General features: G+C 39.7%; 1 protein-coding gene across 2 annotated transcripts in view; it reads left to right on the top strand.

Annotated features, from left to right (window-relative positions):
• Positions 1 to 1144: 1144 nt before the first annotated feature.
• LOC115781905 (F-actin-capping protein subunit alpha-2) overlaps positions 1145 to 24563 on the top strand; it is a 31599-nt gene continuing 8180 nt past the window's right edge. For both annotated transcript variants that reach the window (XM_030731841.1, XM_030731840.1), the window contains exons 1-4: positions 1145 to 1228; positions 20378 to 20441; positions 23446 to 23497; positions 24119 to 24182. In XM_030731841.1, the coding sequence (XP_030587701.1) occupies positions 1145 to 1228; positions 20378 to 20441; positions 23446 to 23497; positions 24119 to 24182 (264 nt within the window). The remainder of the gene's footprint in view (positions 1229 to 20377; positions 20442 to 23445; positions 23498 to 24118; positions 24183 to 24563) is intronic.

The following is a 24563-nucleotide window of genomic DNA, read 5'->3' as shown; positions in this document are numbered from 1 at the left end:
ATGTTCTCCACTAAAGTTAATGAAAAGGGAACAGAAAAAAAAACTGTAGTAAATGTTTGTGTTTTATATGTTCTGTATGTTCCATATGAATACACGTCTCATTTATACATGAAAAGACCACATTTTGCAGTTTCTTCATACAACATATTTATTGGCTTCATCACTTTCAGTCCCTTTCAAATCATCGTATGAGACATAAGTCTTAGAAGATGTATAAAACAAAAACAAATTATATCAGAATGAGTAGGGAGTTGTTTTTTTTTTAATAACTCTTATGATGATAACCAACTAAATACTGCAAATATCCATAATGCAAATATCCATCCTGCTGTTTATCATCTCTGCTCATGCTGTTGCAGGGCCAGCATTACGAGCAGAGCCGCCCAGCCAGCCGCCTCCAGCTCTTCTGAGGGGATCACAGAAAAGCTGGAGGTAGCAGTATGCTGGAAAAGACGAAGAGCTGCTTCCAAGCCAGCCGAGAGACATGACGTCCCCTGCGTCTCCCCCATTTGGACATGCCTGAAACGCCTCACTTTGGAGGTTTCTTGATGCTCAAACCAGTCAATTGGCTCACTGTCACTTTCACTGTGGAGGAGCAGTAATTCCACTCTGAGCCACACTATGTGATAACTAACCGAATGATATGGGGCCACACTAAGTGTGACACAAAAGACCTCCAAGATGATGAGACCCAGGATCCCAAAGCCCTCACCCAGCCCAGGAACACCAGGGCCCCACCCTGCAGCCTGGCCTGAGGGAGAGGCTTGTTGATGAGGGTCAGCTCGACCACTGGGCTCAGCTGGGTCCATGGGTCCACCCTTTTTACAGTGTTTTTTGGGTCAGGAAGGAGGCCTTGGTTGTCTGATCCCTGAATAGAGCCTCAAACGTACTCCCTCTGCAGTAGTATTTTAATATTCTCTTGATCTCCAGGAATATTATATTGCAGTACAATAATTTGGAAAAGTAGTAAAATAAAAAAAAATTGCAGATACCAAATAAATCAAAAGTTGTTGAAGTATTTTACCAAGACCCTTGCAAATTTGCATCAAAACCTGCGGCTCAGGACATCCGCTTCCACAGTCAGTGAAGCAGACTGATGGAGCATCAATCAAAACCGGACCGAGCCGGGGGACCCACCCATCTGATGACGTCACTGGGCTTTGACAAGCTGGTGGTGCCGGAAGAAAAGATGGCGGATCATGAGGAGCAGCTATCCGACGAGGAAAAGGTAAGATGCCGATTTGATTCTAGGTTAAACCTCACAGCGTGAAACGCTAGCATTCAAAATTTGAGTTGCATACGGTCCCGTCTCTCGGTGCATCCTGGCGTCGACCGGCATTATGAAATTAGGAGAAAACCCAGGCCTCAGCACAACCTCTGCTGCTTCTGCTCTTATTTTTAGCTCAACTTCCGCTCATTTGCGAATCTCAAACGGAGGCTCCTTGTACGGTCCTGACTCAAAATAGGAACTGTGGACATATTATAAATTCATCTAAGCATACCACCCGCTCGCTTTTCGCTCAGTGGACATGCCATTTCACTCCCGGGTCTCTGCTTACTTGTGTTATGGAAGTTTTCATGTACCAAGGATCGCTAGCTAGGTTAGTTAGTGTAGCATAGCCGCAGCCTGCTAACAGACACCCAGACTTACTAACACGCCCTTTCGCCTGTTGGATGCCACTTCTCTGTCTGTACAAGTTAAAATATTTGGAAGTGGTGGAGTGTCAGGTTATTTTATAAAGAGCAAACTTTAAGTCATCAACCGTAGGATTTATACCAGCCAGTTTGGTAACTCGTCCCTCTAATAAGTAGCAGAGAAAGATGAAGGAAACTACGGGTTCCCTTCAAGGATATGCTGGAACGCTTAGAAATTCAAAACTGCTTTTCTATGCTCCCCTCCCTTTTGAAAGTGTTTCTATAATTGTAAAAGCCTCGCAGCAACAAATATTGCTTCTAAAACTGGAACAGAAAACTGACTCATAATTTAAGCAGGATTCGCACCCAGTGACGCCCATGCAAGTGTTGCAGCGTTGTCTTATTTCCTTATAAGAGGACACATCCAAAGCTGAGTGGACGAGTGCCTTAGTTGAGCTGTTTGCTTGAATCCTTCCTGCTCTACTAAATGCATTTTTTCTTTATTATCGCTAGAGTTGTTGCACATTTTAGGCTGTTTTTTTTTGTTTTTTTTAAACTTTGGTCAAACTCTGTAAACAGTTATTGAGAGGAGTTCCAATGTGGTAATGTTTATGTAGGGTATTTATTAATTAATTATCAATCTCATAATTAATTTATTATATCAGTAAGTCATCAAATAAGTTTCTTGGTTTGTTTTAGATATTTCTAAGAGCACTGATAAATTGTGAGGACTAGACTAGACTAGTCCTCACAGGACTAGATAGTATAAAGAAGCCATTGTTAGAGGTTTACATACAGTGGGGTGTGTATAAATGTGTACCTGATACCCCGTGTTAAGTCTCTCCCCCTAAATATGCTGAGAAAATTCCTACCAGGCTTGTTAATATCAGCCATTAAAAATGTTCTCAAAAAATAAATCTTTAAGACCGCTTCCATTTCCACCCTGTAGGTTATGTAACACACCATTCAGGGTAAGAACAAAGTGCTGTTTCATTTTGCACAGTTCCACATTAAACTGTGAAAGTGTTATAAGTTTTTCTTAGTTTGTATAGTTCTTTCACCCGTGAGTGTGAATGAACTTATCAATACACATGCATCAGCTACTAACTAAGCATTAGATCACAGTGACTGTATAATAAATGACTGAGGCCAGTGTGTGATTTATTTTTATATGTACTAAGCTCAAGCTGAAATTATGCTTTCAGGTATGTTTACAAGACATGAGGCTGTGATGAAATTATTGACAGCTTTGGATGTTGGTTTTGTGAAGAGGATAGGAGTTCCCTTAATCTTTTAACCACGCTGGTTTTCACAGTTGTTAAGCCACTTTCGTAGTTTGACCAGACATAGTTTGACTTTCATAGCTGACTGGTAGAGACACCAGATGCAACCAGTGTTATGCAGTATTTACCTGGGGGAAATCGTTTTCTTCTCCGAATACAGGCGGTGTGAGGTCATGTTGCATTATGCATCTATTCATGGTGTGTGTGCGCTGTTAAAAGCATAGAGTCTTCCATGAAAACAGCACAGCTACATTTTGTAGTGTACTTTAAAGGGTTGCCTCTCCGGTGCATTAGCTCAGAGCAATCAGCCATCTGCTCTGGGCCCTCAGCCTTGTTTTGTGAAATATTGAGGGGGGAAAAAAACTCTAAAGGCAGGAAACGAACATTTTCATCTGCTTGACACAGTGACAGTGGGTAACAGTTTCTGTAATTTATGATTTAGTTTGAATAACCCTTTCAGCATCCAGTCATGATTTGTCAAGTAAAAGCAAAACTCAAAATGATTGTTGATGACCTGCCAGAAACTGTTACGGTGAATAAAAATGACCCACCAGTGGTACTTTACAAACTTTAAATGACAAATCTGCAGATTTACTTTTGTGGGAATCCTCACTTACTCTGAGCTGACGTTACTGAGATGACTTAAAAGTTTTTGTGAAAGGCATTGCCATGTTATTTTGGCAGCAAGTCTGCATATATGTGTCATACACAGTAAAGAATGTGGAGTTTTTCTCTGGGAAAATACTTGTTAAATGTGTCCCAGGGGATTGAGGAATTTCTGTCCTCTTTGTGTTGCAGCTGTCAGCCTCACTTTGGGATTCCTAAAAAAGATAAAAGAAGACCTTACTCTCCCTGTTTGAAAATTAATAAAGATGCTCTGCCATTTGTAAATGATTTAGCAGTGAGTAGTCATCTCTTCCACAGAGGACAGGTACTGGTCTGAGACTTCTTGAGTCATTTACCAGCCTGCAAGCTTCCTGATTACAGTACAGAAAGCACACGAGTATTACAGGAAACTGTCATTGCACAATGTTGGGTGTCAGTTCCTGTGTCTGGATGTCTTAGGTGCTACAATTAAAAAAAAAAAAAAGAAAACCAAGCACTTTTATCATGTTATCTTAGCAGGATGCTGGATGCTTAGCAACAAAGCTTAAGGCTTTGTTGCTAAGCATCCAGCATAACATTTAAACTCAGCCCCTGGGCCAGTAGATCAGACTTATGAAAAAGGATATGAAATGAGAAAATTCTAATCACTTTATATACTGCTTAATCTGTAATGACAGCATAATGTATTAGCAGATTTATATTAGTAGTCTAAAATAAATTGCATACTGTAGGTTTTGCTGCTAGAGAGGACAGCTGCTGCTAGCAGGAAAGTTTACAAGGAAGCTGCCAAATTTAAAGATTATAACAGCTAAGCATTTTGTTTGCATACAGACAGCTTTCATTTTAATTTATTTTATTTCATTTTAATTAAGTTGTGCTGTTGCTGTGTTTTAAACAAAGCAGCATGTATCTGTGTCTTACATAGATATCCATTTCATTGTAATTTTTTCCCTCTCGTTTTCCTCTTTTTATCCCCTTTTTCGTATTTTTTCAGCTCCCTTTATATCGGCACATTTATTTTTAGCAGTTTTGTTTTAAGTAAATGTGCATTGTTACTCATGAATTTAATTTTTAAACCTATAAATCATGTAGATACAGCTCAAAAATGGAAAAACAAGAACCTGAATTGTGCATATGAACATTTAAGTGAATTTAAAAACTCAGTTAAAGACCTTTCACACTTCAACTGTCCCAACAGGTGGATCGATAAAGGATTTGATTAGAATTTAATGGGAAAATACTGACTGCAAGGAAAAAAATACTCTTTAGTGAGGGTTCATTTTAGCCAATTTGCCAACTGCTCTGTACTTGTGGGAACATTGTGGCCAATCAAGCTACTCAGCATTCTGTTTTTTGTTTTTGTTTCCTGGCCTTGAAGCATTTGAGCCATTGGTTATTTTGAACCTTGTTGCTGTTGCTGACTTCAAATAATGTAGTACACAATAAATTAATACACAGGGTAGTCAACCCCCTATGCAACTGGCGTCTGCTCATCTTGACTTTCAAGTACAAATGTGGTAAAAGAAAAACTGATGTTGGTATGAGTAGTTTGGCTTTCGGTGCTTTGGTTCCTGTTTCAAGACGGAGGATGAAGCTGCATAATCTTATGAAAAGGCATTGCTGTTGATGTCCATTTGTATAGGGTTGCAAAGAACAAGTATTTACAGTATTATTTTTTTAATTAATTAATCTGTTTTAAAGGTTATTGTTAAAAAATATGATTTTAAACAGTCCAAGGCATCATGATCAGATTTTGTTCAACCAGTAGGCCAAGATTGTAAAAATAATCAGTTTCTATTAACATGTGACAAAGAAAAGCACTTAAGTACACTTGAGATGCTGGGATCAGTTGTATTTTTGCATGAGGAATAAGTAAAACCATTGATCAGTTATAATTTTTCAGTAGTTGTAAGTTTCACATGGTGTTTCTGAGTTTCGCTATTTAGTTCTTCCTCTTGTGTTTTGGTAGAAACTGCTTAATAATCTGAGAAGATGGTTTTGTGGGGTTTTTTTTGTTTTGTTTTTTTGTCTTTTTAAAAGTAATCTGTTTTTACCAGTGTGTCAGTTGTCAGTAGGTACACATAACATACGGGCCTGTGTTGGTGAGCAAAGACAAACGAGGAAGCTAAACAATGTTAAAGTTCCCCTTTTGCCCAATAGACACAGCACGCCATGAAGTGGAATCCTTGGCTTTTTTTGGTGTGCTTATATGACCCAGACTGATGTGGGTGGCATAGAAGTTAAACCACAATGCAGGTTTATGTATTGATGGTGATGCCATGAAAAAATTTGATGAAGAGGTTACACACAAAGTTAGGGCAGGCAACACATAAATTTAACTAACTAGTTAGTTCAGTTTTACTGGGAAGAGAATTGGGCAGTCGTGGCTGATAAGGGGCACTGCTTCAGGTATACTTAGCATGTTTAATTGTCATTAAAGACATAAAAGAGATATTTGCATTATTCCTACCTGGGGCATCAGTGTAAATAATCCATATAGTCACGGGACATAAAGCCATTATGGATGAAATTATGCACCAGATCCTGGGTACCGTATTTTCCGGAGTATAAGTCGCACTTTTTTTCATAGTTTGGCTGGGGGTGCGACCTATACTCCGGAGCGACGTATAGTCCGAAAAATACGGTATATTAAAAAAGGCTGTCTAGATATTTGGGACATGTATCTGGCTGGATCTGAATGAAGATTAGGATGTAGAAACATCTATATCAGAAAACAAACAGTAACACCTCCCCCCTCCCCCAAATCAGCATTACAGAGTTATTTACATTTTACAATAAATTACAGAAAATGAGATGCTAGCAGTGTTCTCGTGCAGTGAGATATAAAGAACTCAAACAGCTACATTTCTCAGAAGGCGCCTCTTGAGACCACAGCACCTCATTTGAGGGTGGTTTTTTTTTTTTTTTTTCGTCCAATGCCAAAGCTTTATTTGCAATCTTGAGTAAAAAGAGCCATAAAGAAACCTCAAATAAAGTAAGGTCATTTTTGACAATACACTAAATAGTAGTGAAATTAAACCATCCCTCATTTAATGTGAAACTCCCAATAGTCCCATGTGTGTCCCAGAGCTGGCTTGTGAGCAGCTGTCTTAGGCCATAGAGCATACATAACCAAAGGCTGGAACTGGATGGGTTTTCCCCAAATTCAGTGAATTCAGGAGTGCTGCCTGTATGTGTGTGCGTAGTAGAGTGAATGCGGAGATCAGGAAAGCGATGGATGCATGGTTGTCTGTCAGAAAGGGACCCAAAAAGTTGTCTTGCTTAAGAATAGCTTGGAACATGTGAGATTGATAGCAGGAGAGAGAACTTGCAAACTGTACTGTTGCTTGCATTTTATTAGAATTTCAAACTGGTTAAGTCAGCTTTGCAGAGATCAGCAGATTTAGCCTAGCATGTCTGCAATCTGGAGGTTGTAATGCTAGCAAGATGATATTAAATATATCACATAGCTGGCTACTTGGAGTACAATGACCTTTTTTTTTATTGTGAATCATTGGGTGTTGGCTCAAGGTGACATAATCTACAGTAGACAAAGGTACCTATTCACTGTTTGTACAGCTGGCCACGACTAACCCACACACTAACTGTGGTCAGAAGTTTGACTCTTGCCATAGTATTCAGCATGTGTCTGAGCTGCAAGCAACACATTTCAAAAGGTGCAGCTTTTATTTTAAAGTCAGTCAGTCTCCGTTTCTCGTTTGTGTTGCACTTTTCAGTTTCACTACAGCTTGGAGAGTACCTGGACAGTGTTTATAGACGAGTCTGTCACTTCCATTCAGACTATGAGCACAACAATATGCTAGCAACCAAAGCAATCGCGAGGAGGTTTTTGACAACTGGATGGGGAATGTCCTCCTGATTGCCATGCACCTTTTGTTTTCTGGGGTCAAAATGATCCCAGCATAGTTTGGCTGTAGTTTTATCAGGGTTGAAATTTTCTACCACAGGTGATTAATGAAGTTCAACAAAATACTATTAAAGGCAGCAGTAGGAAGAAATTTGCTGCTGCATCGACTGAATTAATCTTCATAAATGCTGGACATAAAAATATTTTTTTATCATGTCCAATGTGACACTTTCGTAAGATTTACTAAAACTAATGGCAGCTGGGAATAGGGGAAATAATCCATAATCATACTGCTGATTTGCATTCCTTGTGAATCTTGCAAAGTCATTAGGGCCCGAGCACGAACTGTGCGAAGGCCCTATTGTAATTGCTTCGTTTATTATTATTTTTTTTTTTTTTTTTTTTTTTTTTTTTTTTTTTTTTTTTTTTATTATTATTATTCAGGCAAATGAATTGGCTTTTTGGGGGCTTTATCATATTCAAAAACTCATGAAACTTGGCACATGCGTCACACCTGGTGAAAATTTAAGTATTTTAATGGGCTCGGGCAAGGGCGCGCCCAAATGGCTCGCTAGCGCCCCCTAAACTGGAGCCCCACCGCTGTGTTTCACGTACATGAATGAAACTTCATACACATGTATATCATGTCCAGGCGCACAAAAAATCCTCTTGGAGCCATGCCCTAAACCCAACAGGAAGTCCGCCATTTTTAATTAATTATGCAAATTTGGCGATTTGCAGCCCTCACACTTTTTCTAATAACTCAGAGGTTTTAGACGTTATCATCTTCATATTTGATTTGTCTAACCTACACCCCCAGGGGAATCTAAATCTCGAAAATGGTGAGTTTTTGCCAAGGGGGAGGGGTCCTTATGCCCCTTTGAACTTTGATCATTCGCCATGAAATTTTGATTGCCTCTCATTCATACCTACATGATCCAATGTGCATCAAACTTCTCCAGTAGGATGAGGGTGCCCCCCTGAACACATACATATGACAATATTTAATATCAGTCGCAGCGCCACCTAGTGGGAACAGGAAATGTCATATTTTACACTTGGAGGTCCAGCTCCAAGGTGGTTTAGCAGAACCATCTCAAATTTCACCTGGAAAGCCTTAAGAAGTTGGACTTACTGTGTTTTCAAAACTGTGAGTTTTTGACAAAAGGGCGTGACCCTTATGGGACGGCAAAGTTCGATGATTCGCCATGAACACAAAAATGGCTGTAACTCCAAGCCAACTTGCCCAATCTGGCTCAAACTTCAGTGGTGTGATAAGCACCCTGTCCTGAACACACTCATATGCAAAAAGTCCATAAACGGTAGAGCGCCGCCTAGTGGCAGCTCGGAATATCTTAAAATAGCAAGTTTTTTGAGTAGCCCCGGAGCTACATTTTATCTACATGTATGAAAATGTACAGGCTCATGTAACATCCTAAGACGTACAAAAAAGTCTCTTGGACCCATACCCCAAACCCTACAGGAAGTCGGCCATCTTCAATTGAAGGTGTCAATTTTTGCGATTTCCACGCCTGCTATTTGAACGAACTTGTCCTAGGGCATTTGACCCAGTGAGACCAAATTTGCTCCACATCATCTACACAAGTAGCCCATCAAATATTGTGGAAATCTTTACAAAATATTAAATGGCCTTATCACACCAGGCCATTGAATTTGGCCTTCGTTTTTCTCCCTCACCACCAAAATTGTTTGTGCACTTGTTCGCACATGCTTTGTCTGATCAGGCTGAAAATTTAATCACTCATGTACACACCCAGGCTGAATCCATAACTACAGATTCAAGACTGTAGGCGCAATAGCGCCCCCTACAGAAGCAAATGAAAATTTGTATGACGTCCACATAATTAGTTTTGCTCTGAAATGCATGAAACTATCTTTCACCATTCCTTACGAAATCCTCATCAATTTGATAAGCCTCCTGCCCTGAACACATTGATATGCATAAAGTCCATAAATGTTACAGCGCCACCTACTGGCAGCTTGAAATATCATAAAATAGCATGTTTTTTAGCTAGCCCCAGAGCTACATTATATCTACAGCTCTGAAATTCTGCACACTCATGTAACATCCTAAGACGTACAAAAAAGTCTCTTGGAGCCATACTGGAAACCCTACAGGAAGTCCAGCATCTTCAATTGAAAGTGTCAATTTTTGTCAATTTTTGCCATTTTCAGGCCTGCTATTTGAATGAACTCCTCCTAGGGCATTTCAGCCAGTGAGACCAAATTGGCTCCAGATCATCTAGACAAACAGCCCATCAAATATTGTGGAAATCTTGACAAAATATTAAATGGTGTTGTCACACCAGGCCATTGAAGTTGGCTTTCATTTTTCTCAATGGCGACCAAAATTGTTTGGCCACGTGTTCGTACATGCTTTGCCCGATCTGCCTGAAAATGTAATCACTCATGTACACAGCCACTCTGAACCCATAACTATGGATTCAAGGCTATACGTAGCTGCAAGAGCGCCCCCTACAGAAGCAAATGAAATTTTGTATAGCATCCACAAACTTAGTTTCTCGGAAATGTATGAAAATGTGTTTCAACATTCTTGACATCATCCTGATCAAAACAGTCTATCAGACCCATGCCCTATTTTGCATGCTGGAGCCGTGACCCCACCCCCAAATATTCCATTGCGTCTATGCCGAGAGCAAAAGATATCTTTTCCTATAAAAGAATTCAACTTTCTACAGACCTTCTGTACACCATCACGATCACAAGACCTCCGAGTGCGGCACGGGTCGACGAGCGCCACGGGTCGATGCGCAGGGAGTGCGAGGGCCCGATATCACCGCTTGCGGTTTTAATTGTGTGATTATAACCCTTAGCAAAAGCAGTAGAGCAGGTGACAGGGGTAAAATGAAAAAGAGAGCACATAGTTGTTAATTTACATAAGAGTCATAATTACTTTAGAAAGTAATTTCTGGAAAACTCTCTGCTTCTGATATTTATCTCTATCACCACAAATGTCGGGCCTTGTTTGGTTCAGTCTAATCATGTGTCGATCAGCCACCTCCTCCTTATTTTGATCAGCAGAGAGACATTTCTGTTTAGCCTACGGCTGCCTGACAGTCTTCCTCTTTTCTTTGCCATCCTGCTGTGTTCTTATTATTCATAAATTTTCATCACCCAGCTTCACAGGATTTGCCCATAACAGGCTGGTTTGTCTGCTGGAGCATTTGAGGAACCAGGGCTTTCTTTTCTCTTTAAATCTAGGGTATTGAAATGGCTACATGCCAAGTTAGGGAATGAAACTCAGGGACATGGTCAAGCATCAGTCAGTATATTGCCTCAGTTTATTCCTACTTTTTTAAATTATGATTTTCATGTATCTGGATTGGCATGATAAGGATTAGGATAAATGTGGTTTCAATGTTAGTGGGTGTCATTTGGGATTAAAAAAAGGCCTCTTCCTAAGAGGGTGCAGCATGTGAGTGTCTGTTGCAGGGGGGGTGGGGGGTTGTTGGGTAATATGAGGATGAATATACAGTGAGCAAGTTGAAAGAGAGGGCACCAGCTGGTGTCTGGGCCAAGAGAGTACAAAGATGCAAGAATCTCACACAACAGGGGGTGCCCGTGTCCCTCATTCTTTGTGTGTGTGAGAAAGCTCCAGTATTATTCCAACTTTTTGTTTAGCTTATGCCTACACACAAGCTCCTCATGCTCCACCCTTTAAGAGTCATAAGAAAGATAAGTGAATAAACTGTGGGAGAATATAAAAAAAGACCTTTTTTAACACAGAAGAAACTGGATCTAGACTGTGCTCAAATCATTTTTTGCTGTCTGTTTTCTTCTAATATGATCAGCCTGCAGTCAATGTGAATCAAATATGAATTAGAAATATATGAAGTGATTTAACCTTAGATGTGGAGATGGAAATAATGGGGATGTGCTGATACCATGATACCATATTAGACTCAAAAAGCTGGATTATCACAGATCAGGTATCTATGATAATGTGCTGATCTATTCATTTTAGTTCTGTGTTGTTTGTGTTTATTTCACCATGCATCAGCAGCTTGTAGGTCAGCTAATCTAGCATGGAGTAAGGCAGGACCGAGGTGTTTCACACCTGCTATACCAACAGTTTTTTTTTTTTTGGTTGTATTTGCATAATTATTTTACTTAACTGGTAATGAGTTGACATAACTGAAAAGCTCAGAGATTACTCTTATCAGCTCCATAGCTGACTGGTGTGTGAGGGTAAAGGAGAAACAAAGTGTGACTGTGAATGACCGCAGTATGCAGCAGTCTGATGACTGTCACTGGTGCAAATAAATTAGATGAATAACACTTATACATTTTAAAAATGTTATTGTATTTATCTTGGGTCTATTGTCATTTATTATTTTACTAATAAATTCCAATGCAGTATATTCTTGGATGTATTCATTTGTTACATTTCATTTTGTGATCTTAGGAGTGCAACTTTTTAAGTTAAGCCTGATGTGGCCTTGAACATAAAAGAATGATTCCCGGTCTCTTCCTCACAGTGAATACTTGGTATCAGCAGATACCCAAAGCAAAGATACGCACAGAGTATACGGGCAATTGGCATAAATTCAGTGAGGCTGCACAGCAGTTTAACAGACAGGGTTCATGCACCAGTGACGGAGAGTTGTTAATATAATTCCCTGCAGAGACTCTTTTAGTCAAGCTCTGCCCATCGTGGCAGTCAGTGCTCAATGCTGAAAGTAGGTCTCAGAGCCCCAAAGTGTCCCAGCAGTGTGTGTCCCAGTGTAACATACTGAAGGAACACTTAACATTGCAGCTCCACATTCAAATGTGCAAGCCTACTGTAATTACCGCCATCAAAGAGTTTACATTTGTGGTGCAATTTGCTGGGTTACAGGACCAGAATCAGATTTAAGTTTGAGTGTTTTGACTTCTGTTTTGAGTGTTATGACTGTGCTTAGTTGTGATTGATGCTTTTAAATGGCTCATAAATACATCCTTATTATTTGTTAAATATTTTAACTGTCTGCTCACAGTTCTGCTAATGAACAGACCCAAAAGGCCAACTCTGAGCGAGGAAAATCCTGTTAGTGATGACGCCACAGTCCTCTACACAGCTTTGATGCTGCTCTGCTGCATGTGCTGCAGACATTACTGCTGCAATTGTTGTTAAAGGATGATGGAGCCTCAGTGTGATAGTAGATTGCGTTTGGGGTTCGAGGAAAGTGATTTAACAAGCTTTTAAAAGTTGTTGACTTTACTCATAAATTTATGGAGTATCTCAATTCTCCTCTCAGTGAATAATTGTAAAACACATTGCTATCTCTTGGTCTCAGACCTTCTTCTCCATTTCCCTAAAACATGGTTTTAGCATGGTTTTTAGCAAGATGTAATTGTAGAACCATCCCCATCCCTCTCCCTAGCTGTAGGTGCTTCACAATTAATTGTATTAAGTTCACACAGTAAGATTCAAATATCTACAATCAGCGTTATTTGAACCACTGTTTCGAGGAGTTTAGTGCTTTGAAATCTGATTTATACCAAATATTCAAACACTTCTTCATCAAGGTGAGAAACACAGTAGTCACTTGCTTAGATTTCCTCATGAATATGTCAGCCTTAAGGCATTTTCCAGCAGGAAACTAAAGCTCATGTTAGAATGACTGCATTTATACTCTGGTAACAGTAATATACTTGCAGCCTCTTAAGGGTGTGCCCTGCCTCTTGTCCGTGGCATGCTGGTAAAGCCTCCAGCGCACCCCCCCCCCCCCCCCCCCCCCCCCCCCCCCCCGACCCTGAATACGATAATAGATTTACAAAGTAGATTTATGGATACAGCAGTATTACATTGCACTAAAACTGCAAGATGATACATGGAAAATAACATAGAACAGCATCATGTAGTTTTATTTCTAACAATGAGATGGTATATCTAATGTCCAGCTGTAATTACAGAGCTCCTGCTGAACTTAAGCTCTATTAATAGACTTTATTGAAACCAGATCAGGTTGTAGAGAGTTCAGGTTGGTGTCAGATATTTGAACTAGTTGATGTGCTCAGTTTCTTTTACACACCCTTATAAATGTAAAACATGAAAGTTACTTTGGTAGTAATAAATGTCTGCCACATAAAGTTATGAATATAGCTACATTCACAGTAATGCAGATCAAAATTTCACACCAGAGGTAGTGTCATGCTGGGCTGAGGATTTTACTGGTTAGCTATCACCTCAGTTAGCCAGCAGGCACCCTCACCCTTTTCCAGCTGAGGACCATGGCCTCAGCATTAGCGGTGCTAATTCTCATACCGGCTGCTTCACACTTTGCTACAAACTACTCCAGTGTGAGCTGGAGGCCAGCACCTAATGAAGCCAACAGGACCACATCATCCACAAAAAAGCAGAGATTAGATTCTGAGGCCACCAAGGTGGAAGCCTGCCATTACTTGGCTACGCCTTGAAATGCTGTCCATAAAAATTATGAACAGAATCTGTAACAAAGGGCAGCCTTGGTGGAGTCTCTACAAATTGCCACCCTATTGTGGTGGAGTGGTTTGTGTGCCCCAGTGATCCCAGGAGCTATGTTGGCCAGGGGCTTTTACCCCTGGAACGGTCTCCCAAGATGAAATTTGTCCTGGGTGAGGGGCCAGACGAACCCCTAATGACAGAAAGATCAAGAGAACATTTTAGCCTTCCCAGGATAGTGTTACCGTGGCCCTACCCTGGAGCCAGGACTGAGGAGGGTGCTCGAGGGAGAGCTCTTGGTGGCCATCCCTGGCCAGGTGCAGCCCAAAGAAGAGACATTGGCCCGGGTGCGATGTGTGTCAGGCAGAAGCCCTGGTGGACCGATCTCCCCCGACACCACTATTGAGGGCAGCTATCAAAAGTGTTTTTCAAATTTAAATGCCATGTTTACATATATTCACATACGAAAAAAGTATGAGTGGATCATTCTGACCTTGATGATGAAAAAAATTAGGCTTTATTTCAGATTTTAATTTGTTTTCTAAATTAAAAATGGCAAATTGTCCTGCGCATTATGAACGATGCTTGTTACAATTCATGACACGCATCTCAACGCAAGTTAAAATGTAAAATGATAATAAAACAATTATGAACGATGCTTGTTACAATTCATGACACGCATCTCAACGCAAGTTAAAATGTAAAGTGATAATAAAACAATTAGGGGTGGGACTTGTAGCACTGGGGCTGCTTGCTGTGAATGTCTCTGGCAGCTAATTTACTAATGGACGAAGTGGAAAAACAACAAGAGTAATTAGTCAATTAAAAGCAGGATGATGGATAAGGTTAAATATTGTTTGTACAAACATTGCTCATGTATTGAAGATCTATTTGAAAACTATTTAATATTTTAAAAATATTCAGATTGCATTCTAAATGCTTCTTAAATGTCTGGCGGCAGCAGCCTTGTTTCTTAGCTTGTGCCGAATGTGGTTACATCTAGTTGTGATCAACTGTGATCCCAGTTTTCTGACATGGATTACATTCATTTTTCATCTCTCTCTCTCAAATAGGCAAAGCCACATTCTTTTGTGCTGCTGTCATCTGTCTGCTGGGCAGCAGGACCAAAGATTTATCACAGTTAGGGATATTCCGGGCACTAATTTCTTAGTCGATTAAACAGGGAAAAAAAATTGACTAATCCACTAGTCTAAAACTAAGAAATACTCAAGTTAACTTTTAGGACTGTTTAATGGACTATGTCAAAACTGTCTAATCAAAGGCATTTGAAACCATTAATCGCATTCATTATAGTGAATCACATTTTAAATGCTGCTTAACTGTGTGGCACGACACAGTGCCACGATGTACTCCAAACACACAACGAAGAAAAAACTTAAAAGCAACTAATAATAATAAATATATGAAAACAATGTTTACGCATCGGTAAAATATGAGAAAGCTAGAAGCACTCAGAGAGCGCAAACTTCCACCAAGGCCATAGGGTCACTGACGCTGTAATACGTGTATCTAAATACTGTGAAATAATTTTTCATCTTTCCCAGACAACAATAACCCCCTATCCCGCAATAGTGAAGAATCCTTAAAAAAAAAATTCCCGGATTCAGATCGTGATCCTACAAAGGAGTATTAGGGCCACATCGAGAAAAAAATTAATTGTGCATTTTGACAATAAAGTCAAAATTTTGAGAATAAAGTCGAAAATCTATTTCGAGGATAAAATTCAAAATTTCAAGAAAAAAGTTGAAATACTGTTTCGAGAATAAAGTCAGAATTTCGAGAAAAAAGTCAAAATTTCAAGAAAAAAGTCAAAATTTCAAGAAAAAAGTTGAAATTTCTAGAAAAAAGTTGAAATACTATTTTGAGAAAAAAGTCGAAATGTGCAGATTTAAGTCGTTTCAAGTCAAACACCTCCCACGCCACGTCTGCTGTAACCTCCAGAATGTCTTGTATTATGAGTTAGTGAAACTATACTATCGGTTTTAGTAGCAAGGAATTTATTTCTCTTTTAGTACACAAACACAATGTAGTGGTGACTATGGGGATGGTAATGAGATGTGCAGAAAGCTGCATCGGCTTATTAGGAAACCCACACAAAATGGCAATGGTTAGATGCAAGGATTTCGATGACTGCACCTTCGTGCAGTACAGAGGGGATTTACAGAATCACCAATCTCCATTCATTTCCTATGGAACTTGTGCGATGAGGCCACAATCGCTTCGTACAAGTTCCATGAATGGAGAGGGAGCGACGTCGCTCCCGTGTGTAGAGCCCCTAAGACAGCTGATCAAGTTGCTTCATCTACCCAAGGCATTTTGTAGAGGGTGTAGCAGCCGTGGCCGTTATTTGACTTGAAATGACGACTTCGACTTTTTTCTCAAAATAGTATTTCGACTTTATTCACAAAATACTATTTCGACTTTTTTCTTGAAATTTTGATTTTATTCTCAAAATGCACGATTTATTTATTTTTTTCTAAATGTGGCCCTAATACTCCGTCGTATGATCCGGATCACCGCCAAAATTTAATCACTTCTTCCTCTTGTCATTTCCAACCACTCCACAAAATTTCAGCGAAATCCATTCATAACTTTTGGAGTAATCCTGCTGACAAACAAACAGACAAACAAACCAACGTGACCGAAAACATAACCTCCTTGGCGGAGGTAATAATAACGCTCAAAAAAACGGGTAAATTGCTACTTAAAAGTGTGGCAAATTGTGCCGCGCATTATGAACGATGCTTGTTAAAATTCATGACACGCATCTCAACGCAAGTTAAAATGTAAAATGATAATAAAACAATTAGGGGTGGGACTTTAACACGTTAATTTTGATTACCGTATTTTCCGGAGTATAAGTCGCACTTTTTTTCATAGTTTGGCTGGGGGTGCGACCTATACTCCGGAGCGACGTATATGTGACATTTATAACACATGAACCAAAATACTCCAGCCACTTGACATCTCCGTGAACTGCAGCTTTAAGGCAGTCTTGCGTAACCTGTGGGCGCAGTGGATGATGGATGGAGAGCACAGCTTAACGGCAACTGGGAGAATGCGCCACCCAAATTTCCTGGAAGTCATTGGATGGATCAAGAAAACATGGGCTTCAGTGACAAACCATCCTGTTGGGATTCAGAAAGGCTGGAATAATTGGAACTGCAGCTGACGACGAGTCTGACTAACGCGACACAGAAGAGGAAGCGGCGCTTCGTCTACGGAGTGTACGGAATTGTTTAGAAGTGACACCGAGGATGAAGAATTCAATGGATTAATGGTTTGGTTAACTTGTTAGTATGTTCTTTATGCTATGGCTATCTGAATAACTTAATGTTACGTTAACATACTGTAGCGATTCTCTTAGTTAGAGAGCGTGTTGATGTTGTGGGATTTCGGACTGTTCGGGAGGTTCGTGAAGGCAGCATGGAGAGAGAGAAAAAGACCGAGAGCTTGCCTGTGTGTGTGTTGCTGTTCCGCTGTTGTAGTTGTGGTTGGCGTGGCTGTGGCCTACAGCAGCCGTTTTTCTGTTAATAAAGACGACCTTTGTTGTGAATATCGCCGACTTTGGAAGTGTGTTTACAACGTTACAATACCGAACACGTGTTCGTTGTGCGTCATGTAGCTGAATGTGCTACGTTAGCATAACGTAGGCGTAACGGTGTTCGTCCTGTTCTTTAATCCATTATTATTTTAAATTGCCGTTCAAGATGGAATTTCTGCTCTGAGTCTCGGATTCTATCAACCCCCCCCCCAAAAAAAGTGCGACTTATAGTCCAGTGCGACCTATATATGTTTTTTTCTTCTTTATTATGCATTTTTTGGCTGGTGCGACCTATACTCCGGAGCGACGTATAGTCCGAAAAATACGGTAATTAATTACGGGGAAAATAACGAATTAAAATTTTTAACTCATTTTAATTGCACTTTGTACCGTGGAACGTTTCTCAGTGCATGAGTTCCAGGCATACAGATTATATTGACGCACGATTTCAAAAATTCAGGGACCGCATTCTTCGAAGGACCCGGCCCGAAGACCGTAAAGGCCGGAAGTGAGCAGCTAGCCTTCATATCAGCGTCGCCTGCCCTCACCTCTGCGTAGCTCATGTCGCCTAGCAACTGTGAGTGCGAAGCACAGCTGTGTAAAAGCAGCTGGTTAAACGAAGAACGAACTTTTTCTCCTTTTTGAGGTTTAATTTTAAGTCTTTATTCAAAATAAGCTGTTAAAACAAGCATACACTTTTCAGCATTAAGGAATACAGCTGAGCGAACAATTAATTTCCAACTATATTAAGTGAGACATTAATGTTGAATAAAACTATCCAGTTATGATGCTTAACTTTAATTTCAGGAGTTTGCTTATCACAGGAGCACTTCCGCCCTTTGTTGGTCTGTGGAGTAGACTGGTGGGAAAATAAACAAAATTTTGAAGTTTAAGCTTATGTATATTGATTCATTCATCAACCAAACTTAAATTAATATTTATAATGTCAAATATTTAAATGTGATTAAAATGCGATTAATTTCGAATAATTAATTACAAAGCTCCTAATTAATTAAATTTTTTTAATCGAGTCCCGCCCCTAAAAACAATACAATACAAACATCCATCCATTCCACTTATCCGGGGCCGGGTTGCCGGGTTGCGGGGCTGCAGCATGAGCCCCCAGCCACCTCCTCCAGCTTACACCTCATTCAGACTTCAGTGCTGGATCTTTGTAGATCTACGATGTAACCCACGTAAGTGGCCGATGTTGTTAGCGTTTATTCTTGTGCAAGTCCATTGCGTGTGTCAATTACCTTTGGGCCATGTCCCAGAGATCTATATGCAGTGCCGGCTAACAGAAACATAAAATGCTGGGACCTTTTTCCCTCCTGGGTCCTACAATTTGGTGCAGTTGTTTTTTTTAAGGGTGCAAACACATTTCTTCCTCTATTTTTTTTTTTTTTTTTTTTTGCTTCTTTGTACAAACTTGGGGGAAGTAGTCGGAAATGCGCGCACGTTTCTCGGGATGTGCGCTTCAAGTTACATTGTAAAACTTCAAAAATAACTAACAATATTAAACTAATAAAAGTATCTGGCCAGGATTAACAGATTTATGGCATTTTTCTATAACAATGTCGGGGCTGCAGCTCCATCTGGTAACAGATGGCTGCATAACATTTAGGACAAACATTTACCGGAACTGGGTGTCATTTAAAACCTTATTAGGCTAACCGACTAGTACGTCTGGTACCAACTAATGACAGTAGTGATGATTAGTTGTCTAGTCATCTAGTTGTGCACATCCTAACATGTTTTATCCTTTAAGTGCTGCTGTTTATACATGACAATCATAATCATCAGGGCCTGTTCCAAAAAGCATTTAAGTAAAATCCAGAACACGCTTTTTTTTTGTCATGCATATGTGGAGATTTTGTGTTTCCACTTAACACAGAGAGAGATGCTCCCTGCATATGGAAAGTCTGTTTACACTGCCGTCCAGTATAATGAGGGAGACCCAATGCAAATTAGTCTTCCCACAGGGATTTCAAGTCATAAACACACAAACACAATTTTCCGCCATCTGTTTAGCAAAGTGTGGGTTTATCTGTCATGCGCTCAAATGCAAACACCACTATTGTGTTGATTTTTTTTTTTTTTTTTTTTTAAGTTGTTTAATGTAACTGGGTCATGATAATCTCATGACAGAAAATTAGACTAATGCAGATAAACTTTGATCTCAACACACACACACACACACACACACACACACACACACACACACACATGTTACTCCCCAGATGCTTTCCTTTCTCTCAGCATTGCTCATTAACAAGAATCAATCTGCAGCTCTCCGAGTGCGTGAGCACTAGTATGCACACTCGCTAATAAGAGCCCACAGGACCCACACATGCTCTCACACATGCACACTTTCTTTGATACACCAGCTTGTGAGAGGAGGGGGAACCTGACTGAGCTGCTGTCCCCTGCCAATGATAGAGAGGTAGAAATGTATAGGGGTAGGGTGAGAGAAACTGTGTGTACTCAAGTGCTCAGCACATTTTTATGTCCTTATATGGTTGTAAAGCAAGCAGGAGCGGGAGGGGCTGTCAGCTGGCTGTCAGTTTGACATGTGACCTGAAAACAGGAAGTGTTGTGGTGCAGCAGAACAGGAGAAGTATAGAAAGTCGGAAAAATTACTCTTATGACTGCTCAGATGTGCCGTAGATGGAGATGTCAGAAAAACCTCACTCCACCCTCTAAACCAGTGATACAGTCATGTTACACCCTCTGTTGGTTGCATTGTGTAAATATGCTTACCATGTGCATTTGAAGCTTTCAGTTATTGTGCTTGGTAGGAGTATTTACCACTTTCCTAATATAACATTGCGTAAAATCTGTCTAAAATAAATCCTGAAATGTTGAGCTGTAGTTTCAGATTTTGGCCACTGTTTCAACATGCTGATGTTGCTGAGATGTTTAAATCAGACCACTGACCTGCAGTCTTAACCTCTACCTTGTATCTTTGGTTCTAGGTACGCATAGCGGCTAACTTTGTCATCCATGCCCCACCAGGAGAATTTAACGAAGTGTTCAATGGTGAGTTTTCTGTTCTTGTTCCTCTGTATATTTTTCTGTCAGGTTAATTGTGATGATATTGCTTAGAACTGTATTTAGTTTAATGTAAACAATGAGCCTGCAAAGCACACGTGCAAGGCATCCAAGTACATAAAAATGTATTTAAATGGCCCCACTGTGTATATATAAAAGTACTTATTATAAATGTCTGTCTTTAAAAAAATGGTTCAGAACTTTAAAATATTAACTAAAGCTATCAACAGAATATACAACTACTACGACTTTATGTTCAAAACATCAGTGCTTTTTGTTGAAGAGATATCAACTTAAGTTATGCTAGGGCCTGGCTGTACTTTTGTGCAGTACAATTTTGTACCACCAGATGGTGCAGTGGCTCTGTGCCACCTTATTTAGCCCTTTACTACCTACCATAGAACAAGTCTGCCAGAGCTTATCTTTACATTTTTACAAGCTATAGTGCCTTTTTTTTTTTTTTTTTTTTTTTTTTTTTCTTGGTGCATTTCAACTTGCTATACACGATACAGCTTTTATATTCCAAATTGTAAAATTATGTATCTAATAAGTCCACAGTAACTAAATAAATTGCTGACAAGTGTAATAAACCACAAAGAAATTGATAGTTTTTTTTCTTTTTTACATGTTTTTCTCAATAAAGATGCCATAGCTGCATCCTTCAAAATTGTAAATAAAGTTTGCACAAAATCCTTTCAAATCCCAAGAAATTTATTAATATTATTTGAATGTGTTCATAACTTTTTGAGATACTCATTTTTATAAACGGTAAGAGAAAATAAAATTCATATTGTGCACAATTTGCAAAAAGACAGCATGTACATCAAAATAAACTATTTCCAATTGTGCAAAGTGTCCCAGGAGGAAAAAAAATATTTTTTTCTAAAAAACTAAATTATGTAACTTCCTGTTTTCACAGTTAGCGCTGCTCATATGGTTCATGCTGACAACATAATAACATATGTTCCAATGTAGGAAATGCTTTGAACAGCTGATCAGATCCATAAATAAAGCACACGTCTGATTCTATTATTTTTGTTGTGTGTGCTTTTTACTTGATTTCTGCAAACCTATTAGTGGAAGGAAACGATGTTCTGGGACACATTGAATTCATGAATTCAAGTAACTCTTCCTGCTTTAGATGCAATTCTACCAGCATTTAAAAATAGATATGCAAATGGGAGTGAGGGTGCCAGTCATAAAGGTTTAAACAGGCAAGGCATTGAGAGTACATTCTCACTCACAATGGAGTGCTGGCAAAGGCAAACGCCTCTTGAGGAACTGGGGTAGGCAGGAAAGAAAGACTGTATCAAAAAATAAACGGCAGTGCATACATCTTAAAACATGACATAAAACCCACAAGTAAAATGCTGCCACACAGTGCTGAAACTTTTAAATACTGCAGGGTGTACTTACAAAAAGAAAGTTTTGGTACACACTTTAAAGCCATGGCAGTTTATAGACCAATTATAGACTTACTTGTCGGAGCCTAGAGGTCGGAATCACCAGACACACGATAATACAATATTATCACAATCCTTCACTCACAATACAATATTGCGATTTTTAACATTTAGCTATATGCTGAGTATTGCGATAACATATTGCAATTTATCACCGGTTCTCAAATGCAAATTCTGTCCTCAAAGTTAAACTTTATCTGATTGGAAAATACAGACCCTGACAAAGGTGTCTTGCTTTAGTTATTTATTTATTTTTTTGCTGTAAAATGAAATTGTCAAGCATACCAACACTGTCAATAAAACCAGCCATAAATGTTGTCATAAGACTGTCAGTCTGATATCAGTCTGCGATTGAATGAGGTCAAGTGACCCCCAGCCTTCCTGTTCTACATGAATACAACCAGAATGCAACCAGCTGGCAGCTCGAGTCCCCCCAAGTTGTGCTCACTGACAAAGCCTCATTCGAACTGATGGCAACATGGCTGCATCTGTAAATCAGATAGCACTTATTTGGAAACCTTCAGTCCAAGTTAGACTGCGACTGTTTGGAGAAAGGTTGCTTCTTATCAGGCAACCTGTGCAACTGACTTGTGATCAGAAGTGATCGTGAGAGTGCAACACCCTCAAGCTCTGGGCAGCCTTTAATCACAACAAGTTGCAAACTTTCCCAGAATGTGAAAAAATTCAATACAATCACCAGACAGCCCTGGCAGTTGAACCACTTTTTTAATTTTGATTTTTTTTGTCTCTGTAGGCGTGTATATAACTAGATATACTGATGCTGGCAGTTTCTCACATATATGATGTGAGAAAGGTGAAGTCTATAATTATGGCAGTATCTCTGTGATTTTTAGTATCGATTTGTTGAAAATGTGTGAAATTTTACAGTGTAGTGCTGCAATAAAATGTTTTGCTGCCTTGTTTGATACTCCCAGTACGTAGTGAGACAGCAGAAAATGCTCAGTGTTTTCTCTTTAAAATAGGTTTGTTTTCAGTTAATATAGAGGGCCTAAAATTGAATCTATTATTTAGATTTTATGGCCACCAGGAAATCAAACTGGGACTGTGATGTTTTGCTCAAAGTGTGACTCACCCTGCAGCACAAGAGTTGACACCACACTGTCAAAGTAGTGCCCCTCGAGACAGTGTGTGTATATGTGTTTTGGCACTGTTAAGGACTCGTCCTGCCTTGATAAATGTCACCTCAGAGGAATGCCTTCTGGGTCGTCTTCCTGCCGCTTATCACAGCCTGTCAGCCACACACACTCACATGCACACACTAAAAAAACAGCCCCCTATTGCAACTTGGCCCCCTTTCATCTCTGTGTGATTATACTCTTTTCCACTGAGCTAATTTACCATGTCTGCTTCACTCCCCTGGCATAAATGCTGCAAACACCGACTGCTGGCAGCTTTGACTTTTGTTTGTGTGCGTGTCATGGAGATAATCTGCTGTTCCTGTATTCTTTCATCCTCTGTTTTATTTCTCTTCTACCACCTATAATAATCTCACCCATTTTTCCTCTCAGATGTGCGATTGCTGCTCAACAATGACAATCTTCTCAGGGAAGGTGCAGCACAGTAAGTCTTCCCTTGTGCTATTTCCACACTTTCAGATTTGCAGATGTTTGAAGGAAAACATAGATTTGCATTGGAGCAACTGAAGATGAAAGGAAAAAAGTGTCTAGCAGTGGACTTGGGTATAGCGCATAGACTGAATGTAAAAGATGCAAGGGGCGATTCCTTTGTTAACTAAAAGAATTCATTGTATTGAAGTATATGAAAAAAATCCGACTTCTCACTCGATTTAATATCTTAGTAACTACTTTGATAACAATTTTATGGTCTCAATTGCTAGTTTAAAGTTACATTTAATACAGCACGGTATTCATTTTCAAAATGATGGTCCCATTTAGAGTAAAATAGATGAGAGCATGCTTTGGTGCATGGCCACCTTGTAATTAAATTACTACCATATGAGAGTGGAGTGTCCTCAGCTTCTCAGTCAGATCTATACCTCTCAACCAAGGTGGTGACACTCATCTTTTATAGTGTTTATGGTGGACGTTAGTAAAGTTTTGGCTCATCTGTGTCAGCTAGAGAAAAACTTTAAATATTACTTTTCTTTAAACATAAATTCTAAGTTGGATTTTAAAGTTGAAGTGTAAGAAGTAACTCGGTATCTTCGCTCTCTCTCTGCAGTGCATTTGCACAGTACAACTTGGACCAGTTTACCCCCGTGAAAATCGAGGGCTACGAAGAACAGGTGAGCTCATGCTTCACTTTTTGACCCTGAGGTGATGGTGGCAGTGTAGAGGCTCCAGAACAGGGATTTCATTCCTTTTCACATTAGTCATGATTACAACTCCAACACACATTTAGATATTGCATCTAGCTGATGCACATCGGAAGAAAGAGTGACTCAGGTCATAAAGTTTTTCCGTATGGGCTAGACCAGGGGTGCCTAAACTTGGCCCGCGGGCCACTCAGGCCCCGCCCCCTTCTTCCAGTTCGTAAATTGATGTCAAAAATAACATCCAATTTGGCCCTCTAAGTTACTTTTTTGACATTTGGCCTTCCCCTCCAATTAAGAGGTGAAATGTCAAAAAAGTAACTTAGAGGGCCAAATTGGATGTTATTTTTGACA

This window comes from Archocentrus centrarchus, chromosome 6, assembly GCF_007364275.1.
Source record: "Archocentrus centrarchus isolate MPI-CPG fArcCen1 chromosome 6, fArcCen1, whole genome shotgun sequence".
Lineage (NCBI taxonomy): Eukaryota > Metazoa > Chordata > Actinopteri > Cichliformes > Cichlidae > Archocentrus > Archocentrus centrarchus.
This window is presented reverse-complemented; position numbering and strand designations above follow the sequence as displayed.